The sequence below is a fragment of the Equus quagga genome, chromosome 2 (assembly GCF_021613505.1).
Source record: "Equus quagga isolate Etosha38 chromosome 2, UCLA_HA_Equagga_1.0, whole genome shotgun sequence".
NCBI classification, from domain to species: Eukaryota; Metazoa; Chordata; class Mammalia; order Perissodactyla; family Equidae; genus Equus; species Equus quagga.
This window is the reverse complement of record NC_060268.1, coordinates 153,402,482-153,429,614: the sequence shown is the minus strand read 5'-3', so window position 1 is coordinate 153,429,614 and position 27,133 is coordinate 153,402,482. Positions and strand designations below refer to the sequence as shown.

The 27,133-nt window shown below is 52.4% G+C and overlaps 2 protein-coding genes across 5 annotated transcripts in view; both read right to left on the bottom strand.

Annotated features, from left to right (window-relative positions):
- Positions 1 to 16,378, bottom strand: part of HOGA1 (4-hydroxy-2-oxoglutarate aldolase 1) — a 33,637-nt gene extending 17,259 nt beyond the window's left edge. Inside the window, exons 1-6 of one of the 4 annotated variants that reach the window (XM_046653696.1) lie at positions 15,840 to 16,372; positions 5,140 to 5,268; positions 4,817 to 4,944; positions 4,171 to 4,305; positions 3,832 to 3,928; positions 2,021 to 2,154 (exon numbers count right to left, since the gene is read on the bottom strand). In XM_046653696.1, coding sequence (XP_046509652.1) covers positions 2,021 to 2,154; positions 3,832 to 3,928; positions 4,171 to 4,305; positions 4,817 to 4,944; positions 5,140 to 5,268; positions 15,840 to 16,050 — 834 coding nt within the window. In that variant the 5' untranslated portion in view covers positions 16,051 to 16,372. Of the gene's footprint in view, positions 1 to 2,020; positions 2,155 to 3,831; positions 3,929 to 4,170; positions 4,306 to 4,816; positions 4,945 to 5,139; positions 5,269 to 15,839 lie in introns of all 4 variants that reach the window. The other 3 variants (XM_046653695.1, XM_046653694.1, XM_046653699.1) reach the window with 3 other exon arrangements.
- A 457-nt stretch (positions 16,379 to 16,835) lies between these two features.
- On the bottom strand, positions 16,836 to 26,677 carry ANKRD2 (ankyrin repeat domain 2). Its single transcript, XM_046652119.1, has 9 exons — positions 26,343 to 26,677; positions 22,827 to 22,931; positions 21,601 to 21,759; positions 21,394 to 21,501; positions 19,560 to 19,658; positions 19,108 to 19,206; positions 18,150 to 18,248; positions 17,945 to 18,043; positions 16,836 to 17,139 (listed from the first exon to the last, which is right to left on the bottom strand). Exons 1-9 carry the CDS (start codon positions 26,508 to 26,510, stop codon positions 16,990 to 16,992), a joined length of 1,086 nt encoding a protein of 361 aa, XP_046508075.1. The 5' UTR covers positions 26,511 to 26,677; the 3' UTR covers positions 16,836 to 16,989.
- Between the last annotated feature and the right edge of the window lie 456 nt (positions 26,678 to 27,133).

The window sequence follows — 27,133 nt, the reverse complement described above, 5'->3', positions numbered from 1 at the left end:
AATGGTATAGCCACCCTGGAAACAGTTTGTCAGTTTTGTAAAAAAACTAAACATGCAACCCATCATACAATCCACCAATTATGTATTTTTTATCCCAGAAAGATGAAAACTTATGGTCACACAAAAACTTCCACATGAATGTTCATAGCAGCTTCTTTTTTTTTCTGAGGAAGATTAGCCCTGAGCTAACATCTCTGCCAATCTTCCTCCACTTTATATGTGGGTCGCCACCACAGCATGGCTGATGAGTAGTGTAGGTCTGTGCCCGGGATCCACACCTGTGAACCTGGGCTGCCAAAGTGGAGTGTGCCAAACTTAACCACTACGCCACTGGGTGGGTCCCCATAGCAGCTTTTTTTTCTTTTTAAAAGATTTTATTTTTCCTTTTTCTCACCAAAGCTCCCCAGTACATAGTTGTATATTTTTAGTTGTGGGTCCTTCTAGTTGTGGCATGTGGGACGCTGCCTCAACATGGCCTGATGAGCGGTGCCATGATTGTGCCCAGGATCCCAACCAGCAAAACCCTGGGCTGCTGAAGCGGAGCATGTGAAGTTAACCACTCGGCCACGGGGCAGCTTTTAATAATCAAAAACTGGAAACAACCAGCTGTCCTTCAACAGGTGAATGGTTAAACAAGCTGTGGTATGGCCATACCATGAAATACTACTCACTGATGAAAAGGAACTGGCTCCTGATACATGTAACAGCCTGGATGAATCTCCAGAGAATTATGCTGAGTGAAAAAAAGCCAATCTCAAAAGGTCATATGCTATACAGTTCCATTTATATAAAGTCTTGAACTGGCAAAATTATGAAAATGGTGAACATATTCGTGGTTGCCAGGGGTTCAGGCAGGGTGGAGGCAGAAGGTGAATAGGTGTGGCTATCAGAGTGTACCATGACGGATCCTGGTGGTGATGGGAACATTCTGTATCTTGACTACATCAATGTCAAACCCTGCTTGTACGTTGTACTGTAGTTTTGTAAGATGTCACCACTGGGGGAAACTGGGTAATGGGTACACGGGATCTCTTTATATTATTTCTCACAATTTCATGAGGATCTACAATTATCTCTGAATAAAAAGTTTAATTTAAAATATAGATAAAGGGGGCTGGCCCCGTGGCCGAGTGGTTAAGTTCTTGTGCTCTGCTGCAGGCAGCCCAGTGTTTCGCCGGTTCGAATCCTGGGCGCGGACATGGCACTGCTCATCAAACCATGCTGAGGCAACGTCCCACATGCCACAACTAGAAGGACCCACAACGAAGAATATACAACTATGTACTTGGGGGCTTTGGGGAGAAAAAGGAAAAATAAAATCTTAAAAAAAATAATAAAATAAATAAATAAATAAAATATAGATAAAGGCATGTCTATAGAGACACACATTTTTCTTTCTGCCTCGGACTCCAGTGTGGCTCTGCACAGCACCGCCTGGCACTGGACAGTCGTTCCGTCTTGGCTCTTCTCCTTGACCTGCCCCACGCAGAAGTGGGGTACATGGTCTGACTGCAGAATAGATCATTTGAAGACAGAAGTCCCCTGGGAAATCTGGACTCTGAATACCTCCAGACTTCCAACTCCTCCTCAACTACTCCCAATCATTCTGTCTTTCAGGATCTGTCCCCTCATAAAGCTGATATAAAGGCCCATGGCTCCCTCTCTCTAGGCAGTGCGTCTCTGAGTAAGGCCCCAGGATTACTTATGCCACAATCACCCAGAATGCTTGCCTCGATGCATAGCCCTGGGCCTAAAGGACTAGAATTTTAACTAGCTCCCTAAATCAATTCTAATGCATGCTTAAGTTTGAGAACCAATGGGGCTCAACTTTGTCTGAAGTCAAGATTTCTGGGGAGGCACAAGGAGTTCCCACACTGGGATGTTCCCTAAAAGGGCTTTCTGAAAGGGAAGAGCCTGAGTGGGGACCCCTGTGCCCTCCCTGGCTCCTGCTCCACTGAGGACACAACCCCCCCCCCCACCACCACCACCCACCCTTTGGGGCCCCTGGCTGGGAGCTCACCGCAGTGTTTGGCTCAATGAGGCGATGCTGCAGCTTCTGGGCATCTTCCCATTGCCCTGTGCGGCAGAGTCGCTCCAGCTGGCACACCTGAGCCCCCAGGACATTGGCCAGGGCACATATGCCCCCCACAGCTCCTGCCCCAGAGCAAAATGCAGAACATCAGCCAGAGCCTCTTCTCACGGAGAATTCCAAACCCTGGTCCCCAGCACCTCTTTATTCTGGGGACATAGGATGTGGATTTCTGTGACACTGTTGGCCACATCAAAGGCATGCTCTGTGAGTCCACAGAGTACAGCTTTCCAGAGAAAGCTGCCAGCATATTTGAAGCAGAATCCCACAGGCTGCGTGCTGCTTGGAACTGTTCCGTGAAGGGCAGGGAGCAGAGCCTGAAGGCTAACTCAAGGACACTTCATCCCTGCACCCCCACCCCCCAGAGCAAAGTCCCACCTGCCAGTTGACACCTCCATGCTCCTCCAATAGCCCCCTGACTCATCAGTCCCGGAATGGGGTGGAGTGAATGGGAAACCTCTGCTCTTCTGAAATCTTATTCTCCCCAGTGAATTCAGCTGGGACAGCAGCGGGGCTGGGGGTGGGGGAGTGGAAAGAGTTCTGGACACATTCAGGAGACTGGGTACTTCCTCCCGTTGGCTGCACGGACAAGTCATAGACTCTCTGGTCCTCTTTGTTCTCATCTGGGCAATGAAAATGGGCTGGCTGTGATCTCAGAAGGCCCTGCCAGCCTGCGAGTGTGATTCTAAGGCTTGTTAGGAGTGACCTTAAACAGAGTGGCCTCAAGACTGGAGAGAGAGTTGGCCATTTGGAATGAGCTAATATAGCTGCCATTTATTGAATACCTACTATGCGCCAAGCGCTATGGCAGACACAGGGCCGAAGCTCTCTAATCCTCACAACACAGCCCTGCTTTGCAGAGTAGAAACTCAGGCCCAAAGAGGTGGAGTATCTTGCTTAGTGGGAGTCAGTGAATAAATGGCAGAGCTGAGATTCCAGCTCAGATGCTCTGGTCTCCGGAGCCTGTGCTCTTTCCATCTACCCCACTCTCAGGAACGAGCCGTAAACAGGTCCCCTCTTCTTCCTCTGCACTTTAGAGACTGAGACATGGCAGAGGGACCTAGACAACAAGCCAAAGTGTACAGAGACCAAAGAGAACAGGAACCAGCACAGCCCCCTGCAGCGCTGGAAAAGTAACTCCAATCTGTACTCACTGGGGCTTCAGCTGAAGGGAGCAGATTTTTCCCCCCGGCCCCTCTGAGGCTCAAACCTAACCTGAACCCAAGGACCTTGACCCAAAACAGACAAGAGCAGTTGGTCTGATGGTGACATTCCTAGGATCCTGGACTGGAACAGCATCTACTCAGGCTGCTGAAGATCCTTGGCCCAGGTCTACAGGTCTGACAACTCATCTGGCCTGGGACCAGGAGAGAGGAAAATGGACTCCCGGACAAGAGGGGAGGGCCCCAAAGCCTCTGCCCTCAGAGAATGATTTACAAGGTGAGATTACAGGAGCTAAATCTGTCACCTAGACAGGGAGCTCGGGACTTAGAGCAAATTGCAGGCATCCCTACTGCAGGCCAGAGATTGTGCTCACCCTCTTCCACCCAGCAAGGTCATTCACAAGTACCCGGTATTCAGACAAGCAAGCAATGTGCCAGACTTCTGAGGTTTCTGAGCAGGCAGCCTGACAAAAGCCCTCTGCAGTCCCAGCCCAGCCCTCACAGTCTCTCCCAGCAGACCCCAGCTGCCTGGATTTCTCTTGGTCACTCATCACAGTGTGAGAGCAGCAGGAGGCCTACCCATGGCATAGCTGGGCAACAGGAAGCCAGCCGATCCAGCCAACACCTGGAAATCCTGCCTCCTGGTCTTGTGAACAATGAGCCCGATCCTGGTCACCTGCAACAGCAAACCCGGTGTGGGAACTGGGCCCCGAGCCTCTGCTGCCAGCCTGGTTGGTGGGAGGATGAGAGCCCAGGCCCCAGAGAGAAGCTCCAAAGTTCAGGAGCCCCAGAGAGCCCACACGACAGACAGAAGCCAAACAGGAGCCCAGGGCTGAAGTGGGTCCCAGAGCTGCCCTGAAGTTGGTAGCCAAAGAGGAGAGGAGGAGGGAGCCCCAGCCAGGAGCTGCTGCCACTCACATCACCACCGCTGTCCTTGATGCCCACGATATTCGGGTGCTGGGAGAGCGTGACCACTGCATCCACAGGCAGGTCCAGCCCTGTGTTGGCTGGAACACTATACAGCACCACAGGAATTGGAGAGAGGTCAGCAACCTGAGGGGCACAGAGAAGGGGGAGAGGGCAGCCGTCCAGTCTGAGGAACCCGAGTCACTGCCTGCCCCCATCAGGTCCGGGCCTGGGTCACTGCAGGGCCTCCTGGACAGCCCGCCTTCTGGACTAGAAGTCACAATGCCGCGTACCCTGATTCTTAGCAATAGTAATGGGTAATACTTAGTGAGCGCTTTCTATGTGCCAGGCACAGTCCTAAGCCCCATATGTTTTGATAGACTTTAGTCCTCACAACAACCCAGTGGGGAAGACATCATTATTCCTCCCGTTTGAGAGGAGAGGAAACAGCGACACAGCATGGTTAGGTCAGTTACCCAATGTCACACAGCTGGTACCTAGTAGCATCTCTTCCCTTTCCCATAGTTGCCATTTGTAGGAAGTAGGCCCACCACTCTGCTCCCAGCTCATCTCATCTTCCCTCGCTAGGGAGAGTCTCACCTCATCCAGCATCCTCTGGGTCCCAGGCCTCAAACCCATGCCCACCCCTCACACCCACCTTGGTGTAGTGGTGAATGAGGGCAGCACTGTTCATGCGACCTCGATAGTAGCAAGGGGTCACCACCATGGCGGCATCAGCCCCGACCTGGGCCATGCTCAAGGTCATCTCCACCGTGGCTTGAGTGGCTGCAGGAGGAAAGAGGAAGTCTTCCCTCTAGGCCACAGAGGGCAACAGCAGGAGGAAGGAGGGCTGGGCTAGGACCCTGGAGCAAGCAAGGGGCGCAGAAGAGACAGGACGAACAGACTGGACCCAGCTGGGGCCAAGGAGCCTGGTCCCCCTACACCCAGCCATGCCCCGGGCCCCAGGCATTGTGGCCTCACACTCGCAGCCGGAACCGGCTAGCAGGAGCTTGTCCTTGGACATGGCCTGGCGCACGCGGCTCACCACCTCCAGGCGCTCACTGCTGGTCAGGAAGGGGAACTCGCCATTGGAGCCCTGGACCACAAAGCCTGCAAGAGAGGCCCCATCACAGCCATTGACACCTTCCCATGCTCTTATGAACAGCTGGGACATTGTTGTTACCCTCACCCACGTTCCTACCTCCCCAACACCAGAGTTTGTCACACATTTCCTTCCCATCTTTGTCCTGAGGCAGGCAGAATGTCTTACCCAGTTGCAATGACAGTGTTCACATCATTTTTCTGTGTTTTAATGAAATGTTTTAGCCATACCAAAAAGAATAGATAATAATATCATCCACATGGGTGTACCCTGCACCCATGACCACCCTCCTCTGATCACTCTCCTCTTCCTTTCGTCTGTCCTGTCCGAGGGGGTTATTGTTCCCATTCATGTCTTTATACCCTTAAAATGTATATATGGACCCATAAACACGATATAATATGGTTTTTGCCATTTAAAACTTTATAGAAATGGAATCAAACATATATGACCTTTTACTCTTTGCTGTTTTTGCTCAACATTGTGTTTTGAGCTCTGTCCATCACAGGATGCGTAGCTCTGATTCATTCATTTTCATTGCTGTGTGATATTCTATTGTGAGGGGAGATCACAATTCACTTTTGATTCTCCCTTTGAGGACATTTGGAATATTGCCTTATTTTTGTTATTACAAATAACGGTGAAGCAGACCTGTCTAAGAGCTTCTCTGCAGTTTAGACACTTAGGTGTGTGATTGCTCAGTCACGTGTATGTGCGTCTTCATGGCCCAAACTTCTTCCCAATTAGCAAGTCCTACCCCATCAGCACATAGAAGAGTCTGTTAGTCCATCCACGCCAAGACTGGGTATTGTCAGAACTAGTTTTGCCAATTTTCTGGGTGAAAAGTGACATCTCATTATTTCATTTTGCATCTTCCTGCTTTGTCGATCATTTGAGAGGTTTCTAACATTACCGGTTAAAGGTGTCGACCCCTTTACGTCCGCGAGAGACCGGCAGAACTGATGCTCTTCAGCTGAGTCTGAAGGGAATGTGAGTAAAATCATTTTCCTCTCAGCTTTTTTTCATTTAACTTTCTCTCTCCCTTTCTTATCTTTCTCCTCTCTATTCCATTCCATTCCAAAAAAACTTTTCCTTAAATAGTGGACAAACACAGCATACAATACAAGAAGATTACAAATAAATAGAAGACTGGGAAAAAGAAAGGAAAAGAAAGCCAGGGGCAGTACTGGTATACGAAATTCCTGCCATGCGCTTGTGGGAGATGGGCCGGAAACTTGCTTTGGAGCTTCCCAACAGTCAAGGTTAAAGGGAAACATGGTCAGCTGACAGATATGTGGCACGCAAGATAAAAGCACAGCAGCTGCCCTGGAGAAACACAGAGTTTCTCGGCACTGGGACCGAGAGAGATTGTTCCGTGAGTCATCCTTAAGGGGACACAGCGTGATGGAGAGTCAACTTTATACCACAAAGCTTTTTCCATGCTGTTCATCTCACCACTGGAGTCTACTGAGTGGCTGGCCAGAATAGCTCGCTGGATACTTCGCATTTTTCCCCCCAATTTTTTGCCTTGGTAACATCGCAGGGAACATCTCGAGGCAAACAGCTTTTGGCTTCCGTTGGATGGCCTCCTCAGGATCAATTCCTCCGTGTCAAGCTGGGAGCCGATGCTGGGAGCCTCCTTCTGTCTTGCTACGTTAAGCCAGTGCTTTCCTAGTGGGTCATCCTGTTCGCAGAACTGCCAACCCCAGACAAAGCCCCAGTCCAGCCACATGTGGACCAGCGCCCTCTAAGGATTTAGAGAACAAGGTTTTGCTACTCCCTCCCCAACCCTGCCTGCCGCCCCCCATCAAAGGGGGCCGGGGTGGGTTCTTGCTTCACATACTTCTCAGCTACAGTCACTCACTCCCAAGTCACCCTTCATTCTGGTGGTCAGTTCCAGAAGCCTTGGCCCCACAGGTGGACCTGGTCTAAACAACAGGACAGCTGGGCCTGGCACTCCAGGGGTTGAAGCAGGCTCCTGTGTTCAAGACTCCTAGTGGCACAGCCCTCTCCCTTGCCTCATTTAAGGGAGCATCTGACCCAGGCTGACTCCCAAGAAGGAAGAAATCCCAGGCTGGGGAAGAGGGAGCGTGATAGAGTCGGGGAAGCACCGGGCCCAAAGCACCTCTGGTTATTGAGGAAGTCACATCACATCTCTAAGTCTCTATTTCCTTTTCTATGGGATGACAATAAAATCATTTCAATCCTTCCTTATAGGACTGTCTTAACGGCTCAGACAAGAAAATGTATGGGAAAGCACTTTGAAATCTGTGAACTGATACCGCCAAGAGCCCCCTCCTTCTCCTTGGCTAGATGTCCAGTTTCAGGCCCAATGTGCCTCCACTGGTGTAGTAAGGAGCTAGAGGAGAGGAAAAGGCCGGGGTCCCGACGGGTCGGGAGTGAGGAAAGTGAGTGATGGAGAAGCACGGGCAGTGCAGTAGAGTGGTCAGATGCGTAGGCTCTGAAGTCAAAGGACCGGGGTTTAGCTCGTAGTGTGGCCCCTCACTAGCTATGAGAGCTTGCACAAGTGGCTTAACCAAACCTCAGCTGAAAAATGGGGATAATATTAGTACCCTCCTTAAAGAGTTGTTGTGAAGCTTAAATGAGATATTATTTGTGAAGTGCTTAGAATAGGACCCAGCACTCAGGAACTGTTAGCTGTAACTACTATGGTGTCAGGAGAAAGTGCTCACACCTTAAAACAGGAGGGTGGCAGCTTGCAGTGTGAGGAGGAGGAGGATGGCTGGTGTGGGAGGAGAGGCTGCATTCTGGGACCTCTCAGGCCCCTTAAGCTGTAAGATGAAAGAGGCTCATTTTGGAAGTTTCTCTCTCTTGCCCCTGGTTACTCTGGCTGCTCTAGAGACCCAGAGTGGCCTGGCAAGGGGAGCGGGTGTTTGGGGCTGGGGATGCACAAGCAACAAGGGATGCAAGTAAATGTGACTTACTGTGACCAATAGGTATCACAGTCTCTCTTACGTAAAGATTATCCCTGGTCACTGTTAGGCCCCTTGGTCCATCATCTCTGCCTCCTCCTCTGAGAAGTCTTCCTGGAATCCCTCCATTGGACATCTCTCCTCTGAACTTCCATTACCTGTTCCTTGTCCTTCCCTGTTGCCTACTGAAAAATGCACGGAGATCCTCAGAACCCTTCAGCCTCCTCCACCCCGGCCTGTGGGACTAGGCAAAATTTCTCAAACTGGCCTTGCTGTAAAACGAGGAGATTAGACTAGAGGGTCTCCTAAGTCCTCCTTGGCTCTGGGCTTCGGAGCCACTTTTCTGGCTTTTCCTCCTCTCTTTTCCCCATTTCTAAATGTTCCCCTTCAGCCAAACTGACTGTCACGGTCCCCCAGATCACTGTAACCATCATGCCTCTACGCCTTTGCTCATGCTGCTCCCCTCTGCCTGGAACACCTCCCTAGGAGGAGCCCCTCAAATGCTGCGAGGACGACAGGCCTTTCCTCGATTCCCCTGCCCACTGCACCTTGCTTCCTCGCGTAGCACTTTGTCTTACCTTGCCTAGGATCCTCGAGGTCAAGGATGGTGTCCCCCTCATTTTGGCCTCCTCCATGATACCTTAGTACGCTGCCTGTTGAGGCGTGTGTTGACAATTTGTTGTGTAAAAGAAAAATTGTCCCAAACCTGGTCTAGGGCAGAACTTATTTGCATGATGTAATTCACAACCTCCCAGTGGGGAGAAATGAGCATTCCTGATAAAATGCTTTAGCAATTTCCTGATGACCTTTAATGGAATTAAGCCTCTATCTGGGAAACCAGCCATGCTCCCAGCTGACTCTCAGACAAGAGTCTGGTGGCTGTTAACTGCTCTTCTTTGTATCTAGTCTAACAATGATTTGACCACTCTCTTTTTAATGAAAATATCCTTACCAAGAGTATATACTTGAGGTGGCTGCTTAGAAACCATTTTTCTTGCAGCACAACTTTGACATCCACTCAGAACTAAATTGTCTGAAGACTTTTTTTGACTTTTAATTCTGAACTACTTTTAAATTTATAGAAAAGTTGCAAAAATAGTACAGAGGATACTCAGCCCCCACCAGTGATAACGACATACCTATGGTACAGGTATCAGAACCAGAGAATTAATGTTGGTACAATGATAACTACAGAATTCATTTGAATTTTGCCAACTTGAAACTTTCTTAAGGTTAAGATCCCACAGTCTTAATTAGCTAATCTGAAATTTTACGTAATAAGCTTTTAATAAGGAATTTAAGGTCTTCCAGATAAATGCATGCGTTTTATGCATTTTAACAATCACTTTCAGAAGCCCAACCTCACCATGCTTGCTTTTTGTCTAATTTAGCAGCCTTCAACATTTTCCAGTGTGACTCACCCCATTTTTTCCAATTAAGATTTTTATTATGAAATATTTTAAATATACACATATGAAAATCAGCATTTATATAAAGTCACTTATTAGGAATGTCAAAATATTAAAATACTCCCAACTATGCTCCATAAAATCAATCGACAACATTGAGGGTGTTTATAGATTTATCCATCCTTTGAAACGATTCTGAGCACCTTCCCCCTGGTCTTTCAGGCCCACAGGTTGGGAACCACTGGTAAATCTATAATAGATGCAAATGGTAAGAAATCTCTCTGTAAAGGAGTCACTGGGGGCTAGATAGTACCGTGTAGCCAACTTCTTTCAAGTTCCACGGGGGAGACTGTCGCCTCCCTTTACTAGGGGTCACCCCTTGCCCCAGAAATGGCTCCTCAGGACCCAAGAAGAGGAGGCAGGGAGAGCCTTAGGCTTGCAGATGGCACAGAAAGTGTCAGGACGTGTGTGAAGAGGACAGGGATAAGCACGAGAGAGACAGACCTACCTGGGGATGGTGGACCTCAGGTGGGGGTGCAGCACAGGGCAGGGATTAAGCTATGGGCTGTGGAATCAGGCAGAGCTGGACTCCAACCCCAGCAGCATCCCTTACTGCCTATACTATCTCGGGCGAATTACATCTCCAAGCCTCAGGTGCCTCACCTGTAAAATGGAGAAAACGTACCACCCTCCTCTTGCGGCTGTGCCATAACACCTAACACAGAGTGTGGTCTATACTAAAAACTCAAAAAAAGAAACTCCAAAAGAGGGAGCTGCTGGTGGTCCTAGTAATACTACTAATCAGTAGAGCTAGCAGCAGCGGCAGCCCTGGCCCCGGCAATAGTAATATAAACATGGAGAGAGAGGATACGGCACAAGAGCCCTGAAGGCAGGTGCTGGGATCCCAGTGGTCCTCGGAAGCAGGTGGGCAGGGAGAGAGAACGGCAGTGTGGATGCCACACAACTTGAGAAGCAGTAGACAGGGCGAGGGTGGCACTAAGAAGACAGGAGGCTTATATCCCACCTCGCTTCCTGGCTTCTGAAAGCCTGTCTCTCCCCCAGCACCTGGCTGCTTCCTCTTTTCCTGCAACAGCAGTTCGGTGGGTGTTGCACCCCGTGGAGGGATCCCATCCCCCAAACCTGAGACCCAGGGAAGCTGTTTTATGGAGTCTCAGATCAGCCCAGTGAAAAGGTCCCAGGCCAAGGATCACGAAAAGAGGACCTTCTTGCCCCCATCCCTGCCCAGACATGAGGCTGGCCACAGAGCCCCCAGACTCAGAGTGAGGGGATACAAGGCTTTATTGGCTCAGCTCCAGGCATTTGGCATCAGTGTGGGGCTCTCAGCTGCTCCTGGGATCTGCCTCGTCTGTCTTCTCTCGGTGAGTCTTCAGGGGCCCGTGAGTCTGTCTCAGCTGCTTCGCTTCCTCTCCCCTCTCCCTCCATCAGGAGCCATTCTCTGTGGCAGACCCCACTCATGGAGCCGAAGGGGCCCAGGACCCCTGTGGGGGCCTGAGGAAGAAGGGATTTGGGTGGCAGCATCTCACCCTGGGCTACAAAGTTTGCCCCATAGGAGAGAAAACGGGCCTGTGATTGTGTGCCAGCCCTGTTGGGGGAAGGGGCGTCTCCATCCATAGTTAGGTGGATTCAAAGGGGTGGTAGGTCTGGTGGCTGCGGTTGGGCAGGCTGTGGCTCTGGTGGCTCGGGTGGCTTGGGTGACCCTGGTGGCCATGGTGAGTATGGCCATGGAAGGCGTGTGTGTGGTTCACACCAGCTACGGTGGTTTCCCGCTGGGTGAGGAAATTCCCTTTCAGCTTTATCTCCACCTCCTCGAGGGCCTTCAGCTCCTCTTGCTTGATGTCCTTGGACTCCAGGTGGCCTGAGTTCTGGTAAACTGTGGCACGCTGCAACATGGAGTTAGCCAGTTGCTGCCCCTTGGTGTCAATCTCCTTGGTACAGGCGGACACGGCAGCCCAAGTGGCCTCATCTGTGGATGAGGATTTTCCAGATTCCTTGTGGGTCTCTTTGACCACTGAGGTCCCAGACATCCTCTGCTTGCTGGTGAAGGACTCCTGGTGAAGACCTGTGCCCCTGTCTTGCCTGGTGGTGAAGGTCTCCACGCGAATCGTGGTGCTGGCCTCCCCACTGTCCTTAGGCTGGGGGGCGGTGGCACTGCTGCTGGCATTGGCGATGTTGTTGCAGGTAGCTAGCTTCTCTTCGGAAAGGCGGCTAAAGTGAGATTTGATCCAGTCCTCATTCTTTGCTTTACGGCCTTCTGGTGGCTCATGCTCATCTGGTGCTGACTCAGAGGCTGTCTTCCTTCTCCTTTTCCTCTGAATCCACAGCATGAGGCCTCCAGCTCCGAGTAAGAGGGCAGTCCCCAGCACCACCCTGCATGATGGTTGCTGGATGAGCTCCAAGAAGGTCTCCAGGACCCCAGGCAGGCAGAGCTAAGAGCACACTGGGAGTGAGGGAGCCCAGATGGTATGGTGCATGCTTGAAAGGGCAGGCTCCCTGAGGGTGTCTGGTGGGCAGACTCCCTGCTGCGCCCTCCCTAGGATGCCCCTCCCGCCTCAGCAATGAACCCCATTGTGAGGAAGGTGGTTGTGGGGCAGGGTGGGGAGAAGCCACAGCAACCCTCACATCTAGCCTGGCAGGCAGTGCCTGAGGTCAAGGACTTGTCTCCCACCCTGACAGCTGTCCCCAAGGTCAGTGGAAGGGCAGCTTCCCCAACTCTCAGTCCTTTTTGCCTTCTGCTTGTGACCTATTCTGCAACTCAGTCCTTCTTATCTTCTAGTCTTTGGTTTTTCTCCCTCCCAATCTGGTGACCCCGGGAGGTAGAGACTGCTGGGTCAGGCTGGCCATGGCTGAAGAACCCCCTTGGCTAGGCTGGCATCCATTCCTGGCCACCTGAGGCCAGTGTGTCCCTCCATCCGGGGCCCACCCCTGTTGTCAGCTCAGCACATTCCAACCCCACTTGCAGCCTCCAGCCCCATTATGGAGCAGAGTCTAGAAGGAAAAGAGACCCAGGAAGGAGCTCATTCTCGAAGAACATAAGGTCACAATCGGGGGGAGACAAGCAGTGGGCTGAGAAGGCAGAGTGATAGGACAAGAGATTTCACCGTGTCCCAGATGCCTGGGGCCGTTCCAGGATGGGGGCTGCTACCTTTTGCCTAGGGATGTACCTGCAAACCCAGAATGTGCCTCCCTCCCCCAATAAATGGGCACAGTTCAGGTTGTGAACAGGTGGCCCTCTGGCCAGGCTCTCCACAGGTTCCAACAACTCAGAGTTTGGTCCACAACCCCAAGTTATACCCAGGGCCTCTCAGGGTAGAAACAGGCCTGGGCCACTCTATTTTTCCTCCCAGAGCCATCTAACACATTTAAAAAAATAATAAAGAAATGCCCAAATAGGGTTGTAATAATTGTGCTGTTTTATTTATTTATTTATTTGTTTGTTTATGCTGATGAAGATTCACTCTGAGCTAACATCCACTGCCAATCTCCTCCTCTTGTTTTTTGCTTGAGGAAGATCAGCTCTGAGCTAACATCTGTGCCAATCCTCCTCCATTTTTTTGTTTGTGGGACACCTCCACAGCGTGGCTGGTGAGTGGAGTAGGTCTGTGCCCGGGATCCCAACCCACGAAGCTGGGCTGCCAAAGTGGAACATGCGGAACTTTAGCCACTCGGCCATGGAGCCAGGCCCCAAATGTGATATTTTAAACAAAATATTTTATTTAACAAAGTAATGGACTTAATATACATGAAAATATAATGTCTTATTACAAGAAACCATGGTCTGCTCTACATACCAAGGGAATAAGAGATAAGCTTAAAGTTTTACGGGGAACAGTATCACCCCAGTCCTGCTGGAGGAGCTCTGAGGTCATCTACCAACCTCATTTGAAAATAACAATTCAAAGTTCATCTTTGAAGTTGTTTTTGGGTGTGAGTTCATGGCCGAATGGCCCTTCTGCAACAACTCCACCCTCCAGCCTCTAGTTAAAACTTTTATTTAGGGCCGGCCCCGCGGCCGAGTGGTTAAGTTTTCACTCTCCACATCGGTGGCCCAGGGTTTCACTGGTTCTGATCCTGGGCACAGACATGGCACCGCTCATCAGACCATGCTGAGGTGGTGTCCCATGTAACACAACCAGAAGGACCCACAACTAGAATATACAACTATGTACTGGGGAGCTTTGGGGAGAAAAAGGGAAAAAAAAGAGAAGATTGACAATAGATGTTAGTCCAAGTGCCAAAAAAGAAAAAAAGTTTTATTTAAAAAGAATACTCTTGGGGCTGGACCGGTGGCTCAGCGGTTAAGTTCGCAAGTTCCGCTTCAGCGGCCCGGGGTTCGCCGGTTCAGATCCTGGGTGCGGACATGGCACAGCTTGGCAAGCCATGCTGTGGTTGGCGTCCCACATATAAAGTAGAGGAAGATGGGCATGGATGTTAGCTCAGAGCTGATCTTCCTCAAAATAAATAAATAAATAAATAAATAAATAAATAAATATTAAAAAGTATACTCTATTCAAAATAATCAGTGCAAATTTACACTGCTAAAAATTTTTTAAAATAAAAAAGAGCTACACAGTTTCAGGCAATACCTTCCAGAAGAGATGAGGTGGGCGCAGGCGCCCCGTGGGTTGCATGAGAGAAGGACTAGCAGCTGCCAAACCCACCGCAGCCTGCACTCCCGGGCACCCCCACACCCTCTGCAGGAGTCGGGGCAGAAGGAGGAAGGGTCCAGAGAGAGCTGGGGGTCTCTGTGGATTCTCTGGGTGGCAGGCAGACATCAGATGCGGAGTCCAGCCTCTCCGCTCCCTGCACTTCCTTGAACCCGGAAGGCAAAGCAGAGCCTGCTCTCCTCATAGAGATTTAAGGAGCTTCCCACTTTACTTCAAGAGAACCAGGTCTCAGCCCACACCTTCAGGCCGCAGTGAGCTGAGCCCCAGCAGAAATTTCCCTAGAGTTTTTGTCAATGCTCCACGTGGGTGTCCACAGGGCATTGCTCATCCCCTAGGGAAGGGTCACCTCACCTCAGCACTGAGATGTGAATGAGAGCTCAGTCAGGCCAGTGGTCACTGTCCCAAAGCAGCTTTGCCCACAATGCCAATTGTCCTGCCATTCTAATAATTGTTATCTTTGGATCAATATCTTCTGACATACGTCGCTCTTTACAATTGACAGCATGCTTTCACTTGCATTCTCTCAGATTTTTCTCCCAACGATCCTATGAGATGGGCTTTATTGCTCCCATGTGTCAGATGGGGAGACTGAGGCTGAGAGAGATCATCTCCCCGGAAGTCTGCAGAGCTGCGATCTAACTCTAGAGTCTGTGTTCTTAACGGCCCCACTGCACTGCCCCAGTGGGAACCACTCCGTTCCCAACGCTGGTGCCCACCAGACTCTGTTTGTTGAAGCCATCTGGTTTAGCAACTCAGCAGTCGGTGCAGTGGAGTGAAACAGAGCATGGCCGTGCCGTCACGCCCAGTTCAAACCCCAGCTCAGCCATTTATGAGCTGAGCGACCTTGGGCAAGTGGCCGTGTCACTCTAAGCCCCAGCTTCCCCTCTGTGAAACGGGCCTGTTGAGAGGACCACCTTGGGGAGCTGTGGGTAAGGGATGAGGGTGGGCGGGGCCGGATGGGAGGAACGTGCCACTGCTTCTGCTTTCATTTATTGTGCCTGCAGCTGTGTTATACATTGAGAGTCACAAATATGATCCGGTTCCTGACCTCAGAGAGGGGAGGCCCATGTGTAAAGGGGGAAACGACTCAGAGGATCAAGAAGAGAAGAAGTTAATTCTGCCAAGGGGAGCTTCACCCAGCAGAGAGAGTGCGAACAAGGCTTTGAGGCAGATGAGGCCCCCGGCTGCCCTCACATTGGCACAGGGCGTGGTTGACAAGGGCTTTCACACCCCTTATCTAGTTTGATCCCCACAATAACACTCGGCTAAGAAAGGACTCCAGCAGTTTACAGCTGGGGAAACTGAGGCAGGAGAGATTCAGTCCAAGGTCACAGGCCAGCTGGTAGCTTCCCACCTGTCTCCTGACTCCAGACCAGTGCCCGTTGTTCCTCTCCCACAATAAAATGACCCCTAGGGTACCCAACTGAAGCTGAGCACAGGGTCAACTGTCCCTGTCGACAGAGCCTGTATACCCTCCTCTGGCCTCTGGCTGAGGAAACAGGGGTCATTCACGTCCCCCCTCCAACTCCCACAGTGGACGGGCCCCACTTACCTCGGAAGGGAAAGGTGCTCAGTTTGTGCAGATTCTCCTCCAGTTTCCCATAATCCACTTCTGCAGTGGCAGTGAAGGGGGTGGTCACAGGGGGGTAGATGCCTGTGATGTCCACCTTCCTCCCCTCCCCTGATGCCCAGCCCCCCATGTTCCTGGACAAGCCCCTGCTCAGACCCTGCCTCACAGAGGACCAGACTGGGGCGCCCAGCATCTCCACAGGAGGCCCAAGGCCCAGCTGGTCTCTGCCCAGGAGGGAGACTGAGTTCGGGCTCCTTCCTACCGCTGTTAATGATCAATGTGTCTAGTTAAATATTTGTTGCTCCCTGACTTGTTGGCGCTGGGGCAGGCCTGGGCTGTGTCCCCAGGGTCAGAGGCTAGGCCTGTAGGCCCCTGGGTGGGGGGGAGGGTTCTCCTTCTCCCTGGGAAGCAGGTGAAGAAATGCCACAACCCAGTGTCCCTCTGGCCAGACAGAGGGCTGGTTTCTGAGGTCCCAACACTAAAGGGTGTCTCCAGTGGGGCCTGGGCCCTCCTCCCACAATTCCCAGCCCTTAAAGCCAGGAGCTCGCCAGCTTCCACTTGGCAATTCCGCAGTTGCCAGAGCCGATTGGCTGAGCCGGCCTTGCCCTGTGGGAGGCACAGCAGGGCTGGGTGAGAAGCTGCCTGTGATCACCGCCCCTTGGCTGCCCCACTTCCTTGCCAGGCTCCTCCTGCCAAGGCTGCCACGTGACAGGCCTGTGCTGGCCACACACAGCCCCACAGGACAGCAGTCACCAGGAGGGGGGCCCAGGACAAGGGCGTCGCAAAGCTGATTGATGCTGGGACTTGGGAGGCGGTGTGGCAGGGAAGAAGCAAGAAGAGACCTCAGGAGAAAAAAGCAAAGGGCTGGCTCAGGGGGGCCAGAGGGCTCCAATTCCCCTCGCCCCTGAGCCCATCCTGGCTCCCAGGCTTCCTTCCTTCTGAAACATTTCAGACACAAACAGAAACAAACATCACACATAGCAAAAATGATTTTTTTTTTATTGCGGTAGCTTGTGGGCATTCCTGGGTCGTGCACAGAGCAATGGCCGGGCTGGCTCTAGGGGCCATTCTTATGACCCTCCAGCTGCACGTGGAGGCCAGGCCAGGTGCCCAGCTGGGCTGGGGCAGGTGTTTACTGGGCTGGCACAGGCTGCGGGGTCTCCCGCCCACTCTCAGCAGATCCCTCCAGCCCGTTCTGCTCTAACGCCGGCTCAGGGTGCTCCAGAGCGTGCCGGGTGTCAGCTTGCCACAGCTGCACCAGGTCCGTGGGGGTCTTTCCTGCCTGGGGAACCAAGAGGAGATCTGGTCACTGTGCAGAAGTCTGTACCATGAGGTGCCCTTATCTACACCAGTTGTTCCCAACAAGGAGCAACTGACAATGTGCAGTGACTCTTTTGGTTATCACAACTGAGGGAGTAGGTACTATTTGCTTCTTGAGTAGAGGCCAGGGATGCTGCTTAAACATCCCACAATGCACAGGACGCTCCCCCCACAACAAAGAATTACCCAGCCCAAAGTGTCAATGATGCTGGGTTGAGAAGCCCTCATCTGCACCCTCCCATATCTTCCTGACTTATCTGTTATCCCCTTAGCCTCTCTTGAGTCAGGGGGACCCCTACCCATACTCCTCCCTTTTGTGATTGCTCTGGACTCCAAGGAAGAGCTTGGACTAGGGGACACAGGGTCCTGAGAACTCAGGGAACACTGGGAACCAACATAGTGTGCTAGGAAGGGTCATGCCCACTAAGTGCTGAGCTTCCTTGCAGCTCTGTCCCTCCAGGATTTTGGCCTCCCCAAACCTGGACATTAGGGCCCCCTTTGGTCCATGTGGGGTCTTTGGGAGGTCCTCTTACTGCCCCTCCTGGCTGTTTCTCTGCACTTGCATCTGGACATAGGGGAACATGGAGGGAGTTGGGAAGCTGGGTGGGCCCCGAACCCCCAGGGGCCCAGAGAGACCCTCCACTGTGACTGCTCCAAGGACAGGCAGGCTGAGTCTTGCTGACTTCTGCATTTCCTCTGAGCCTCCAGCACAGGGCCTGGGCAAGCAGTGCGCATGGATGACTGAGTCAGGGAAGGAGGGAGCTCACCAGGTTCTTGGCCATCATGTCAGCCCCGTGCAGGAGCAGCAGTTTGATGATTTTGTAGCGGTTGAGCCTCACGGCATCGTGCAGGGCACTGTCCCCTTCCTAGAGCCAGGGTGACACTCAGCATGGCCCAAATGGGCATGTGGGAGCCCTCAGGCTGCTTGTGCCCCTACGGTGGGGCTGGGCAAGAGGGAACCCGGACACTCACTCTGTCCTTGGCATTGATGTCTAGGCCCAGGGATAGAAAGTGCTCCACGATCTCCACTTGCCCCGTCCGGACGGCCACATGCAGGGGGGTGCTCAGCAGCTGGGTGAGGAGGAAGCAGGAACTGCTGGCTGAAGGGGCCTGGACTGTGGTGCCTCTGGGAGGGAGGCTGTCTTAACTCTAGCCTAATCCCTCCCCCAGTCCTTGTGCCAAGGCCTGAGCCCTGGAGGGGCAGGGAATGCTACAGTTCCCCACCATCCTATCCAATAGTCTAACTCTGAAGCATTTATATGCCACCTCTGCTGGGAAGCCTTCTATGAGTCCCCTCTCACTCAGCTGCGAGCAACTGCTTACTCTTCTGTCCTTCTTTTAATAATTATAATAGATGCTATTTATGGAGAGATGACTATGTGATGGGCACGGCAAAAGCTCACAAAACATTAGCCTTATGTTGAATAAATAGTTATTTTACATACATTTTCCCATCTAATCTATTCTCTGTAAGACATTTTACAGATGAGCAATAGAGGCTCAGAGGCTGTCACTTGTTCAAGGTTACATACAAAGGAACAAATGAAGAAAAACTGTGGATGAATAAATAAGTGAACGAATGAATAAGTGAATGGATAGATGAATGGATGGATGGATGGACAGACAGACAGATAGAAGGATGATGAAGGATTGCATGGATGAACAAATCCTGCATCTTTGGGGTGGTCCCAGAGCCTCCAAGATAGTGGATCGCTTCTCCTCCCTTCTCGTCTGCTCTTCCTGCTCCTGTCTCCAGACGGTGGTCTCGAAGGGCCTGCAGGTGATGGCAGGCACCCATCCCTAGACTCTGCAGCCACTCCAGAAACCAGACTAGCTCACTACCTTCCTGCCTTCCTGGGCTTTTCTCCCCTCTAGCTCCAACCCTCCTGCCACACAGCCACCCCAATATTTGTGAGCATTATTGCCTCACCTTATCCCTCACATTGCTGTCTGCCCCTCGGTTTTGCAGGAGTTTCACCACCTCCAAGTGGCCCCCGCGGCAGGCCCAGTGCATGGCTGTGCAGTCCAGCTAGAAGGGAAGGGTGGGGCTTAATTGCAGAGCTTCAGAGAAGAAAGTGCCCTGGGGGAAAGGAACCCAGCCAAGAGGGCAGGGAGACATCCAGGGGAAGGGTACAGGGAAGGGCCAGGGGCACGCCAGTGCCTGGGTGGATCAAGCAGAGCAGAAGAACACTTGGGGCCCATCCAGTCCAAGCCAGATTTACAGAGGAGGCTCCTGGAGGAGATGAGGCCTGCCCAAGGTCATACAACCCACTAGAGGTGGGGCCTGGCCCCCGAGGCAACCTGTTTGTGTCCCAGGTTATGTCCCAGGAAGTCTGTTGGTGCTGAACTCACCTCCCACCCAATACCTGCCCTCTTGCTCACCCGATCCTGGAAATCCACAGTGGCCCCACTCTCCAGAAGCTTCTCCAGGATCTCCATGTGGCCCTCCAAGGAAGCTCGGTGCAGTGCTGTGCGACGGAACTGTCCCCAGAGAGACTGTCAAGGCCTGACCTCATCTCCCACCCAAGCCGAGACAGAGGCCTTACCCCAGCTCGATTTTGACCCCTGTGCTGGGTCCCCATATCTTCCATGTCTGCCAGCTCCTTTATGCTCTATCCTGCCCAGCCTTGGAGTCCTCCTCTATCCTGGGGACTCCGACCTTCTCACTACCCCTAAGCACATGAAGCTAGGCCTTTGCACAGGCTGTTCCCTGTGCCGGAACACCCACTTGGCCCTCACTCCCTGTGAGTGCTTGATGAATTCCTGCAACTCCAACAAGATGCAGCTCAAGTGCCATTGTCTTCTTGAAAGCTCTGGGCCAGAGGTGTTCCCCAGGGCCCAGGCAACGCTCCACTGTGAGAGAGTGTTTGAGAGCGGGCTGAGTCTCACTTGACTCTATTTCCCGAGTGCCTAGCCCAGGGCCAAGACCGGCAGGTGCACCCCTAGTACTGATTCAAAGAAGGAATGAACTTCCTCCCTTCCCAAAGCAGTCGGCTTTCTGCTTTGGTCTCTTGAAACACTCACACCAGCAGGAATACCTTTCCACATTCTAAAGATCTGGTTCTGCACCAGTCTCCAAGCTACTCTCAACCCTTGCCTTTTTCTTTTTTGTACCCCCAGCACCTAGCACAGTGCTCAGAGGTAGGAGAGGCTTAGACCAAGAAGATTAAGACTCTGGAGTCTAAAGAATGGAAAGGACATGCAGTCGAAGACTACGATAACACAGGCTGAAGGGGGTGACCATTAATTTGCTTAATCCCAGGAGGTGAGTGCGAGAGAGCACCCTATGAAGTGTGAAGGAGAAAGTTTCAGGGAAAACAAAAAGAGATACAATGAGTGATAGAATCATTTTGAAAATAATGGTGATGGTCGTACGACATTGCAAAGGTAATTAATGCCGCTGAATTGTATACTTAAAATGGCTTAAAAAGCATATTTCATGTTATATATATATATATTTTATGTGTGTGTGTGTGTGTGTGTGTGTGTGAGGAAGATGGTCCCTGAGCTAACATCCGTGCCAGTCTTCCTCTATTTTATATATAGGATGCCACCACAGCATCGCTTGATGAGCAGGGCCTAGGTCTGCGCCTGGGATCCGAACCTGCGAACCCCAGTCGCCAAAGCAGAGTATGCAAACTTAACCACTATGCTAATGGGCCAGCCCCATGTTATATATATTTTACCACAATAAAATAAAAATAATTTTAAAAAGGAAGTATGATACTATACAATGTGACACAAAAATAATATGTGCTTTATAGTTTTTTCATACATTCAATAAATACTTATCGAGGTAATATTCCATCTGATCCCCATAATAAGCTCTGAGGGAAATAGGCTATTTTACAGAGGAGGAAACTGAGGCATGGAGAGGTGAGGGGCCTAGCCTCAGGTCACATAGCTAGGTTGTGGTGGAGATGGGATTCAAGCCCAAATCTCCTAGTCTTGGGCTCTTTTTATTTGATTCCACTTCTCTTTCTTCCCTAAAAAACCCCGCAACATTTGTTACTCTAGAGGTGGTTCAAGTTGAAAAGGGTCTAAGCATTTAGATAAATTCCTGTGTGGGGAAGAGGGCATCTCAGATCTTTTGAGGGGCCCTCCTCCCAAAGGACACCCAATGCCTGTTCTCAAACAGGCCCACAAGTGGGCGGGGTGGGGGTGGCAACGCAGAAAGGGAGGCAGGCACAGGTGCGGGGGCCAGTGGGAACATCACCTGATCGCAGGTGTCCGCGGAGCCCCCGTCGGCCAGGAACTTCTCAATGACCTTCATTTTGCCCTCTACAGCGGCTTTCAGGAATGTCTCTCCGTCCACAGGGCCAGTCTGGAGGGCGTGAGTGCAGCCGTGGAGAATGGCCCCCAGCGATCCCAGGGCCTCCCAGGCTCCCACTGCCCAAACAGGTGTCTTCCCCAAGACACTTACGATCTCCTCGGGCTCCGGAGGCGGCTCCTGTGGGGCGGCCAGGGCTTCTCGCTTCTTCTGCTTTCTTTTTTTCCGCAGCTCGATGAGGTTCTGGATCCCGCCCACATCGATGATCTCCCGCCGCAGGTCTAAGGATGTCTTGCGCACGCGCTCTTGGCCCTGCGTGGCGATGGCCCATCAACCCCAGTGCTGGGGCATAGAGTTTGGGGTCTTAGCTCCACCCCTCACCTCGATCTAGGGTTGAGCGGGAGGATGGGGAGACAATCTCGAGAGAGAAAGAATCCAGGTCTAGCTCTCCTGCCGAAGATGAGGAGAAGCAGACGAGACTGGGACACGGACGGCTCAGATCAGGGGCCACGGGAGGCTTGAGGGGGCTGCCTCAAAACCGCCAGGGTTCAAGGCTCCGCATAGGGTGGGGAGTTGATGAGGGAACCTCAGAGGCAATTCTTTTTTTTTTTTTGTAAAGATTTTATTTTTTTCCTTTTTCTCCCCAAAGCCCTGCGGTACATAGTTGTATATTCTTCGTTGTGGGTCCTTCTAGTTGTGGCATGTGGGACGCTGCCTCAGCGTGGTTTGATGAGCAGTGCCATGTCCGCGCCCAGGATTCGAACCAACGAAACCCTGGGCCGCCTGCAGCGGAGCGCGCGAACTTAACCACTCGGCCACGGGGCCAGCCCCAAGAGGCAATTCTTAACCCAGGACTTCACAATAGGGTCCGAATAAGCTCTCCATGCAATTCCATTTCTGTGCGTATGATCATGAAAGTAATACATAACTAATGTTAAAAGTAAAAAATATAAGTAATACAGAAGCATAAAAAGGTATGAAGAGAAAATGTCTCCCAGAGGTAAGGTCTGTCATGGCCCTGGTTGATGCCCTTCCAGACATGTGTCCTGTGGGGTCATCCTCCACATAGTGGTCTGGAAACTGGCTTTCTCTTACCAGTATGGAGATCTCTGTCAGCACACACAGCCTCCCGCAGCCCCTTAACACCTGCAGCATGCCCTGTTGTATGACTGCCTCATCACCGGGGCTTCCAAAAAGCGTCCCCTGGGATCTTGTACAGTGCAAATTCTGACTCAGCAGGTCTGGGGTGGGGCTGAGATGCTGCTGACGTGCTCCTAGGGGGTGCTGAGCTGCTGGTTCTGGACCACAATAGAAGGAGAAGGGCCATAACTGCGTGGCCTGTCCCCTGAGCACAGACATTGGGTTCTCCTTGCACTTACCTTAACCTTTTGTAAGGCCGGACTCTGAGCTCCGTGCTTCTTCTCATCCTCCAACACCAGCTTGTCCATGGGCAGCTTCCTTCCATGGGTGGTTCCTCGGAGTTTCTGGTGAGCCAAGGAGAGGCCATGCTCTGGGGCCTGCCTGCAGCACCTGGGGAGGAAGGTGGCCTCTCCCCCAACCACTCCAAGGGCATCCCCCAAGGACCTCCTCCTACATGACCGCACAGCCCTTCATCTGCCCCACGCCTGACTGTTCCTGGAGGGCTCCAGTCCAGAGCAAGGCTGCCCACCTCAGCCTCACTCCAACTCCAGCTCAATCACCTGCCCGCTGACTGTCCTGGCTCCCCAGCAAGACGAGAATAAAGGCTACTGGAGTGAGTTTTCATGGAATTAAATATATTCACTTTTTCAAGCAATGATATTATTATTATTATTTTTTTTTTTTGGCCTTAAAAATTCACTTTGAGGGCTGGCCTGGTGGCGCAGCAGTTAAGTTTGCACATTCTGCTTCGGTGGCCCGGGGTTTGCCGGTTTGGATGCTAGGTGTGGACCTACGCACTGCTTATCAAGCCATGCTGTGGCAGATGTCCCACGTATAAAGTAGAGGAAGATGGGCATGGATGTTAGCTCAGAGCCAGTCTTTCTCAGCAAAAAAAAAGAAGACAAAGAAGAGGATTGGCAACAGATGTTAGCTCAGGGCTAATCTTCCTAAAAAAAAATTCACTTTGAGAAGATAATAGTGATAAGAGATGATAGTTATCTTTTAAATGGGCTTACTTGGCAATACAAAAATTTGGCAATTTTATGTCAGATACCAACGTTTTTCCCTCAGATTTTACTGATCCATGAAATCCTAGAGCGTGGAAACTGTTGCTCTCAGAGAACCTGAGGGTTGGGAGCCACAGCCCCCAGCTTTCTGCTTGAAGTAAACTCTAAGTATTAACCTGATTCTCCTTGTAATAAGGTGGGTGGAACTCCTTCCAACTCCCCTCTCCATTCATAGCTCCGACTTGCCTGGGCTACTTCCTCCCGGCCTCCTTCTCTCTTCTAAAGGAAACCACTGTTTGTGAAGTGCTGGTGCCCCTGTCTCTGAAGTCCCCATGCACCAGGGACATTAGTGAGGTTGGCGGGTGCTGAGTAAGACGGCATCTGGGGAGGAAAGGCCGTCCTTACAGAGCTCTCAGCTGCCTTTTGTATTTCCCACTGTGCTCCGGTGTTAGACTCTTCAAGGGTCATCTTGAGGGCTTTATTTCAAAGGTCCTGTTGTCCACTGGCTTCTCCCGTCCATGTTGGGCTTATGTGGTTTGTGGTCTCCCCAGTTTTGGCCTCACCTGAAACACTGCATCTTCTTCCAGAGACAAGGGACAACCTAGGGCTGCAGCTACTGTCCCATGTGGGACCCTGGCTGGGCTCTCACGCAGCATCCAGAGGGTGGGCTTGGGTCTTAATCGTCTTGGTATCCCTATCATGGGGCCCAGCACGTGGTAGGTGCTCAGCCAATGTTTGGAGAGTAAACCAATGAGCTAATGGATGACGGCAGGTGGGCCCAGCATCTCTGCCCACCCCTAAGTCCTCAGTGGTGACCTGACCCAGTAAGCCCCCACAACAGAGCCCCAGCCCCTGGGCTGGCCTGGGGGCCTCCCTTCTCCTCCCACTCCGAGAAGGGGGTGCCGGCTGGACAGCAGCTCTCCTCTGAGAACCCTGCTGGGCTGGGGCCTGGTGGAAACTACTGGGGACTCTAATGTCCACTCATGCCTTAGCCAGACTCTATAGCCACCTGCTTCAGATTTGTCTTCGTGAGCTGCGTACAGTAGGCGTTCAATAAATGTTTACTGAATTGGATGCTGGTTCACGAGATCCAACAAAACAAAACTTCCACCTTACTTCAGAGATGACTGTACAGATTGAACAAGAGGATGCCTGTCCGGTGCTCAGCACAGGGCCTGGCACGTGGGAGGCCCTCAGTGGGAAGGCTGGCTCTGCGGGCACCTGGCATCCTGACAGCCTTGCTGCTATATTAGTTGGATGAATGAGTGGATGAGGACTGCTCTGTGTCCCCTTGCTGAAGGTCTCTGTGTGCAGTGGCAGCCCTCCAGAAATGGCACAGCAGCATGACTCACCTGCCTGGCACTGGCCAGCCCACGTGCACATGCCCTTATGTGGATTCCTGGAGATCCAGGGATGCCCTGGCGAGGGCTCCATGGGCTCATGCCCAGCTCTTCCCCCACAATCCTGGCCCCCCCTTCCCTGGTCCTCATCTCCTCTTCCACTGGAGTCCTGATCCTTCCATGTTTCTCACCCCCATTCAGTCCCTCTGCCTTTTTTGAATGGAGTCTACCTCTAAACTGATTTATCTCCTCCCTCCCATTCCTGTTAGGGCCAGTCCTTCCAGCTCCAAGAAGTCCTTCTCAGGGCTGTCAGAGCTGCCTTCCTAAAATAGGTCAGATGGCACCACTTTCCCTCACTCACCAACATCTAGTGGCTCCCCACTGCCCACGGAATAAATCTCTCACACGGCCCTCTTTGGTTGGTGCCCTGCCTCCCTTCCCAGCCTTAGCCTCTACTACCAGACTCTCTCACGACAGTCACGCTTCCACTCACCCTGTCGTCAGCGCCTGTCGTTTCCCTAGCCTGGAATACCCTCCCCGCTCCTGATCTCCACTCACCATCCTTGAAGGCCCAACTCAAATGCCATCTTGTCCAGGGAGAAGTCTTCAAGGGCCCACAGTCGGAATGACTCACCCACCCTCTGTGCTCCTTCACTTCTGATTTAACGCCTCTATTTCACCATTTCTTCACTCTGCCTTGTTTCTTAGTTGATCATGCACCTAACAAACGTTGGCTAAAATGAATGAGGGGTGGGTACCACGAGGCCTGGTACCCATCCTCTCATTCCTCACAGCACCGGGTGCTTGGTGGAGCAGACTCTAGGGCAAGTATTAGTTTAAATAAAATGAAGGATAAGACAAGCCCACACCCTCCTCCCCCGACTTCTTTATCCCAGAGAGAATGCCCTTGTCCAGAGCCCCACGCTCCCAAGGCCTCCCCAAGTGTGGCTGGCAGTCCTGGGAAAACCCATGCCTCCCTTTCCAGTGTCCCTTCCTTGCTCTCCTCCCAGACTCTCTTCTTCTTCAGGGACCAAACACTGGAGTCTCTCCTGTCCCAGCCTCCCACCCAGCAACTGGGGGAACTCGGGGCCCCACACTCCCAGGCAGCACCCCAGCTGTCCTGGTCTGTGCAGCCTGGCCCATCTCCTCAAAGCCCAGGTGGGTGGGCAGAGTCTCGGGGAGCCCAGCTTGGCTCGCCTACCCCACAGTCTCTCAGTTCTTGGGGCTGAAGCCTCAGTCTCCCATTGTCAGCAAACCCCTCTGCCAGGAACACCTGGGGCAGGAATGGAAGTAGCCTGAACACCTGTCCCCTCCCCACCTCAAGTGTGGCAGCCAGGCTCTCCCTTCCCTTAACAGCAGAGCAGGATCTCCTCACAACGCCCTCGGGGCCCCACACCACTGCCCATACCTCATTCTCCTCCTCCTCTGCCAGCCGCTGATCGATAAGCTCCGTGGCCCTCTGCACGGCCTCAGTGTCTGCCATGGTGCCGTCTGTAACCGCCTCTGCAGGCCACAGGGCCTTGGGGGCTTTATAGGACAGGGCACCCACCCCCACCCCACCAGGCGCCTTTGCCATGAGCTCACTGGCCCATTTCTCCACCTGCCTCCCCCACCTGTCACCTTCACCCCGAGCAGCCCCAGGGAGGAGGGGGAGGCAGGGACAGTCGGCTCCCCAGCCCCTGGCCTATTGGAGCCGGAGGGCACAGCACTGCAAGAGCACGGGCTGCAGGAAGGAGCCTGCCCAGCCACGGTCCTGAATGAGTGCTTGGGCCCAGCTGGGCCTTAGCCAGGGCTGCTGGGCTGCACAAAGGATCCGCTGGCTGTCCCTAGCCCTGATGGCAGTGCCACCTGCTGGACACCTGGAAACTGTGCCCAGCCCGTGCCAGTGAGGGGGCCTGAAAGCCAAGACGGGCCTGAGTCCCCAGGCTGTCTGGTGAACAGGCCCTGGTGGCTCTGGAAAGAGGCAGATCTGCTCATCCGGGCTGGAGTGCCAGGGCTGTGGGTGCAGGTCAGGGCAGCTGCCTCCCTCACCGCCCACAGCTCCTGCAGGCCGTGGCCTCTGGGGTCCCACAGCGCCCCCTAGTGAAGCATCACTGCACGTGGCCGCACATCCATTAGTCCCTGACAAGCCTCACCGCATCAGGGTAAGTCTTCAGAGCCTCTGCAAGACTTACAGGGTCTTGCTTCAAGAGGGGTCTC